This window comes from Amphimedon queenslandica, unplaced genomic scaffold, assembly GCF_000090795.2.
Source record: "Amphimedon queenslandica unplaced genomic scaffold, v1.1 AMPQUscaffold_13153, whole genome shotgun sequence".
NCBI classification, from domain to species: domain Eukaryota; kingdom Metazoa; phylum Porifera; class Demospongiae; order Haplosclerida; family Niphatidae; genus Amphimedon; species Amphimedon queenslandica.
This window is the reverse complement of record NW_003546611.1, coordinates 67,577-75,300: the sequence shown is the minus strand read 5'-3', so window position 1 is coordinate 75,300 and position 7,724 is coordinate 67,577. Positions and strand designations below refer to the sequence as shown.

Sequence of the window (7,724 nt, the reverse complement as noted above, 5' to 3'; positions counted from 1 at the left end):
AGGGAGGAGTATGGTCAACTTATAATAACAAATGCATCACCATCAGATGCTGGAGAATACACTTGTACTGTCAGTAATGTACATGGAGTAGCTAACATCACAGTTATATTGGATGTACTAGTACCTCCTGTACTTCAGTATCAGCCCAAGAGTGAACCTCCATATGTTGATTGTAGTTATAATATTTCTATCAGAGTTACCAGCATACCAAATCCTCCAGTTAATTCTTCAAGTATAGCATTTAAAAGGATTGACAATGAAAGTTTGTCTCAAGTTGACATAATTTATGATGAATCAATGAGACTGGTTAATATTTCATTCACTAATATCAGTGTTAGTGATAATGGAACTTACCAACTGACTATGAAGAATTTAGCTGGAGAAGACACTATTGATAATATCTCATTAAATATCAAAGGTAAATCACAAATAAATTTGATATGTTTTTATTATTTTCATTAAAGCGTTACCTCAAATATATTCTACTGTGTATTCCATCCTCCTACAAGAAGGTGACTCAAGCTTCATAGAATGTAAAGCTGATGGTTTGCCTCTTCCTTCTATCACATGGCTAGCAAATAGACGACAGATTGGAGTAAGAGGAAATAACAATTAACAATGCACTATAATAATTTTTATCGCTCTTATAGGCATTTAGTAATACGTTTACTATCACTACAGTAGCAACTGATAGTGTTAGACAAGGTGTGCCTGCTGTTACTAGTAGGCTAAATGCTACTGATCTACTTCCAACTCATAATGGTAGCTATGAGTGTGTGGTTGAGAACCAGGAAGGAACAGCAAGAATACAATACAACATTTCAGTAATACCAAGTATGTTCAGTCAGTCATAATGATGATGAAATTTTTTTAATTTTCTTAGTTTCTTTGAGTTTTTGTGATCATCATCCATGCAGCAATGGAGGGACTTGTGTAAATGGCCCTTCTGGTTACTTGTGCATATGTACCGAAGGATGGACGGAAAGAAATTGTACAAAATGTAACAGAAATTATCAGTTTTCACTCAATTGATGTCTCTTCTATCTTTTATTAGTTGCAACTGAAAAGTCAAGCCCCCAGTTTTTGAGTTACAATAGAACATTAACATTTTATCGAGAGTTTGGAAGCACTGTGCTGCTCTCTTGTCCAGTGACAGGGTATCCTCAACCAAGCATAATCTGGTTTAAGGACGATGTGTTGTTGGTCGGTGCCATAACTGAGGATTATGAAATCAAAAGGCTTGACTTAAACACCAGAGGGATTTACCGATGCAATGCTACTAATGAGCTTGGAAGCATAAAATCTGATGACATGACTGTAAAAATAAAAGGTAGATATAGGAATATTTATTGTTATTAATTATATTACATTTCATAGGACTAGTACAATATCAAGCTAACATTACTTTTAGTCAAAAATACATTCGTAGTTTTATTGATCAAGAGTTTCGTAAAAAGCGTCAAGTGGAGGAAACGTTTAAAGCTACCGAAGAACGTTTAAATAAACTTATAGGAACAGTAAGGAAGAGAGAGAGAGAGAAAGCTTAAATAGAATATACGAAGTAGAATGGAATCAGCTCCTTTATTTTAGATGAATTCGGAAATGAGAAAAATACTGTCTACAAACAAATCAATAGACTTCAATTACATTTCATTAGAGCTGCTCTCCTCTTCCAACATAAAGTAGGCCCAATAATACACTAATCACTAATCTTATTATTATTCATTATAGCTCTTTGTTGGACAGTATCACTGTCGTTCTCTCATTAGAATCCAAGTCAAGAGGAACTGCAGAGTTGACATTTGCAGTCAAAAATGCATTCTCTTTGCTTAATGGGAGGCTAGAAGCTCTGTCTCATATTTCAGATTCAGTTCACGTCGACGATGTTAGAAGATTTGGTAATTAAGATGTCTTTGTAACATTCACTTTTATTTCTTTTAAAGATGGCTGTCCTACTGAACAAACTACAAACCCTTCGCCAAATGATGACCCAAGTTTAGCATTCATCTTAAACTGGCAGGAAACCGACTTAACCCAGGTGGCCACTCTAAGGTAGCAATAATTGCATTGTTCAATGAAAATTAATATCCTGCTGTTAATTTCAAAGATGTCCGTGTGGTCCAGAGGGCTTTGATATTGGAGTAGTGAGGAATGCAACAAGGAGATGTGGTGGGAATTTTAAAACAGGGGCAGTATGGGAGCCACCAATTGATGAAGCTTGTGATTTTAGTATAGCAGCTAGGAAGCTGTGCTCACTTGCTTCTGTAAGACACATATCAGTACATAGATTATTTGTAATATTTTTCTTGCCTTATGTAGTTACAAAATCCTGAAAAAGTGCTTGCTGGCTTAGAAAATATCACAGCAATATCAAGTGATATGGGTCCATTGGAGTTGTCTATCTCTATTTCACTTATTGATAATCTGAAATCTGAAATCACTGGAAACACTGAAGTTAGAGTGGGAATTTTTTTCAATAATTGGGAGGCCAAATTATTTTTTAAATTTGTACGCTTTATATGCATCAAAATTAGTAATGAATTTTTTCCTAGCTATTTGGCAAGCTTTTTGAGCTACTTCAAATTTTTTTGTATTCAGCTTAAACTTTCTATTTTCAAATTTTCAGAAAAAAAGCATGGACTATAGCCCATGGTTTTTCTTAAAAAGGGCTCCAAAATTACCCCCACCCGCCCCCCCCCCTCAATTTTTATTACATTTTCTCATAAATATTGATGTCCTTATGCTATGTAGAAAGTTTGAGCTGATTCTGACTTGAATTTTTTGAGTCATGACCATTTTAAAAATTCCAAATTTCTGACTATATAGTCTAGATCTAATTTGCATGATAACTATAATTTAAAAGCTACTAATCAGACTTAAGTCAAACCACTTTTACATGACATAACATCATTAATCAAGTGTAAATGAATCAACATTTTTCTGTAGCTCACAGATTCATACTTCACAATAGCTGATAATATAATTAGCATTGACAGTGATGTTTTCATTGAAAGCAATGAAGAATCAAGTACATCGAAAAGGTAAAAAAAATCACAAAACAGTGTTTTATGCTATTATACTTAATTCTAGACTTTTGCAGTCATTTGAAACAATAACAGAGAATTACCCAATACCTACCGACGAGACAACAATTGTGCTACGAAGACGGTTCATTGTTGTGACACAAGGTTTAAACGTGTCCCGTGATCGGAATAATAATTTCAGTCTTAGCATTGCTACTAACGGCAACGGTTTTAGCAATACTAATCATCCTGTTTCGCTAAACAATAATGTTACGGATCCTTTGGCTTCTATATTCATTCCTGGCTCAATATTAAGTAATGTTATATCTGAGGCAACATCTACCATTCGCTTGATACAGACTGCTTTTGATAATGACTTGCTCTTCCTTCGTCGCAGTTCACTGTTGAATAAATGGTCTCATTTAAGAGTTGGTAGCATATTAATCTCAGCTACTTTTGCTCAGCATGATATCAGCAATCAAGAAGATTTGATTACTATAACACTGAAGAAAGACAAGGTATTATATGTACTGTACTAGTGAGTCCTTTTTCAATCATTTTTTGTATAGGATCTTAAGGCAAATGCTACTGGAGTTTATTGCTCTTTTTGGGATCATTCCTCTGATGGTAATTCATGTTGATAATGTAAAGGGTTTTCCACAGGATTTTGGCATAGTGCTCATGCAACTTTTAGTCAGTGGATTTTCAAAGTCAAAAATTGGGTGAAAGACTCTGTACTATAGTACACGATTTTCAGCCAGATTTTGCCAAAGATAAAAAGGATATAATACTCCATTTAAAATTTTTTGATGCATATACATGTACTTATGTTGTGTGGAAATTTTGATCTGATTTTAACCAAAATTGGATTTTTAAGAATTTTAAAAAGTTACTATAAAATTGGGTAAAAGTCGCTGTACGAAATTTGGCCAAAATCCCAAACAGAGATTTTGGTCAAATCATGCCAAAAATGAAAGGGAGAGAATTGTTCATTTTTATAATTGTACATACATGTAGTTATGTTGTGTAGAAAGTTTGAGTTGATTCCGATCAAAAATTTTACGAGAAGTTGCTCTGAACACCATAATCCTGCACTGTATTGTAGCGCTTGTCGGCTCATGAAGCTCATGCTGTTTAGCTCACTTAGCATGCTTTGTGAGAAAATCTGTGATGGCATTTGGCTACTCTGTATTGTTCTTATTGTAGACTACTATGGGAATTGGTCCAATTATGGCTGCAGTGTACTTCATGAAGATTCAGATATTGTTATCTGTGGCTGCAACCATCTAACAACCTTTGCATTGTTACTAGTAAGACTTCTTTCCATTGTTATGCTATTACTTATAATAACTATGAGTAGGACATGTTGCCAAATGAAGGTACTAACACACCACCTCTTCCTTATCAGAAATTTGTGAGTTCAGTGACATTTCTTGGTTGTGCTGTATCCATATTATGTCTTGTCGTCATTATACTCACTTACTCCATTGAAAAGTAAACTGTTAATATTTTGTATGTGTAAAAAATTCATGATTGCATATTCCTTATAGACATCTAAGGAACACAAACAATGGAAAGCTACTCATCAACATGTCATGTGCTTTGGTTGGTTTGTACGTTTCTTTTATTCCTGCATCATATGCAGCACCAATTGAGGAACTTTGTGTGGTTGTGGGTGCTTTCCTCCACTACTTCTTTCTTGCCACGTTTCTCTCTATGGCGTCTGAAGCTACTATACTTTATGTAGAACTTGTTAAAGTCTTTGCCAAGAGCAAGCATGGAATGATCATCAAGGCAGTCATTGTTACGTGGGGTAAGTTAAGACATGCTACAAATTGTAATCATTTTTCAATGTGCAGTGACCCCTTTTTTTATTGTCGGCCTGACCATTGCTCCAAATTACAAGAATTATGTTTATGAGGAATCAAAATTGTAAGTTTTTTGCTGCTACATTATGAGTAATTGACTGGATGTTTTTCTTTAGTTGTCGGCCAACACAATGGCAATTTTGGATTGGATTTATAAGCCCCTTTGTTATGATATATCTCTACAATTGGATCATGTTCTTGATTATAATCGTGTCACTTTTCAAGCAACAGTGCAGGACGAGAGGAGGGGGCAATAGTAACTTACAAACGAGTTTTAAAAAACAAGTACTACTGGTTATTACACTCAGCATCCTATTTGGTCTAGCCTGGGGGATTGGCTTAGTTGCAACATCAAGTATTTCCATTCAGTGGTTAAGATACACTTTAGAGTTATCCTTTGTCATTGCAGCTGGCCTTCAAGGGATCTTAATTTTCATTTTTTATGGTCTTAGAATTTCAAAGGTTCGGAAAACTTGGTTGAAATGGATATACATAGTAACAAGCCAGCACGTGAAAGCTGTTGAAATTGACCAGTCGCTCCGTACTACATACATGATAAGGAGGAGTACAAGATTAAAGCAATCAACATATAAGCTGGGAACTTATGCTGATACTAATGTGGAGCTAAAGAAGTACAAGCTTCCTCTCTCACAGTCTACTACAGCAAACTCTTATTCATCGTCAACGAATTCCTCCGCAACCACTGCTGACACTCCATTAGCTGATTCTGTAAAAGAGAGAGAAAAGGTTGTTCATTTTATTGACAATAATGATAAACTCAAAGAAGACAAGCTGACTGCAACTGATGAACATCGTCAGGTTGTTGATGATGAAATTGACAGTAGACAAATAACTGATGTAGTTGAAGAAAATGATGCAAGTCAAGAAAATGATGCAAGTCAAGAAAACCTAGAAAAAATATCAATCAGTGATTTAGTACCTGAACCAGTTTAAAAAGTTCTTTCGATGCATAATTTTTATATTCTTGTAGATCTACATCAAAATATTTTATTTCTTCCTTAAAAATTTTATTAACGTATGTGGGTGTAGGCTCAGAAGGCTGGGCCGGGCTATATATTGAGTAAAGAACGAGGCGAAGAATGAGTGTATGAGCCAACGAAGAGTTGACTGACAGCCAACTAGAAATGTTGTGCTTAGTGACTGGCATGCTGTTCCTCCTAATAGCATTCTGCCCGATTGGGGGTGAGCAATTACCTTTAATTTAACATCTAATTTAGATCTAGTATCTTTCTCATCTCCTTTCTCATCGTTTACATAGCCCAAGGCGCTTGTAATAGTTTACCAGAACCAAATGTCAAGACGTTGACTGTAGCTGTAGGAGCGACTTTTACTTTTAGGATCAGCTACAATAGATGTCTACAAAATGGAGTGTGGAGCAGTTACACTAATCCAAATCTTGCTAATGATCCAAGCTTTACTGTCACAGTGGAACAAGACAGCTCTCTTTTCTGGTCTTCAACTCTCTCTTCAGTAGCCAATGTTTCTAAAATCGGGCAATACTATTTCACTATTTATAACAGTAATCAGGAGTCTTTTTCACAAACTTTCACACTTATAATTGAAAGTAAGCCAGATCTATATTTAAAAAACTATTCTTATTATTATTGTTCATTTATAGCACCTCCACAAGTTAGTATCATGCCTATGATGAAATTAAATGCTGTCCAAGGCGATAATGCTAGCCTAGTCTGCACATCATTTAGTAGTCCTGTAACTATAGAAGTGATTTGGTATTTCAACGGAGTTTATAATTTCTCATTGCATTATAATTCCTCGTTGCATCTTAACAATGTAATAAATGAAGGCACGAACATTTTCACTAGTACACTTTTATTCCAACCACTGCAAAGAGAACACGAAGGCCACTATTTCTGCTCTGCTTATAATTCTATTAGTAACAGTCATGAATTTACGAACTCAAGTGACGTTTTCGTTAGCGTTTATTGTAAGTACAGATATATATATGTGTGTGTGTGTGTATGTGCTATCATCAAGAGTAATTATCCACTCTTGCTATCATGCATAGTCACTACAAAAAGCAATTAATGCCTCCTAGCCAAGGGGAAATATGATATGTCCTGTATGTTAAATAATGAGTATAAACAGCAACACCCTCTGAAACCATTTTTCTTGTTGCCATCATTGTTAATTGTTCACTAGAGCACAAATGTTTAATATTGGTTGTATATTTATAATGAGTTACAGTTATGCATACTTATAAATGTATATGGGTCATGTATATTGTGAATTTACATGTGTCTGTATAGGTTAGCAAAATGTTTGGAATTGTTCATTTGTTTCGCTTATAATGCAATGGAATGTGTGATCAAATTTTATTGCTATCTTTTTTATAGTTGCAGCTTACTATCTAACTAAACCTCCAACTATGATACAAGAGTTAGCAGGAGGGAACATCAGCTTGTTCTGTTCAGTGACAGCTAATCCTCTTCCTCCAGTTGTGTATTGGTTAACTAGTAATGGGCTTAATCTCACTAATATCTCAACAAGTGTTGTTGCCTCGCCTAAAGTCATTGAAAGTACTCTCACTTTGGAGAATCTTCAGTTGTCACATCATGAGTTGAACTACTCTTGTGTTGTTGAGCAAGTCATACCATCAAATAATAACAGGACATTACTCAAGGCTCAAACTCAATTACTGATCACACGTAGGGAATTATGATAATGATTATAATTATTATAATAGCAGTAATCATTCTAAGAATTTTTACTCTAGACCCACCACAAGTGAGCTCACCTATTCATAACGTCACTGTTAATGTATCGGATGAAGTCACCTTGTCTTGTGAAGGAT

At 35.1% G+C, this 7,724-nt stretch overlaps 1 protein-coding gene across 1 annotated transcript in view; it reads left to right on the top strand.

Moving 5' to 3' along the window:
• The first annotated feature begins 6 nt into the window (after positions 1 to 6).
• The window catches only part of LOC109584892 (adhesion G-protein coupled receptor G6-like), a 15,126-nt gene continuing 7,408 nt past the window's right edge, over positions 7 to 7,724 (top strand). The window contains exon 1 of the mRNA XM_020000792.1: positions 7 to 321. Coding sequence (XP_019856351.1) covers positions 298 to 321 — 24 coding nt within the window. The 5' untranslated portion in view covers positions 7 to 297. The remainder of the gene's footprint in view (positions 322 to 7,724) is intronic.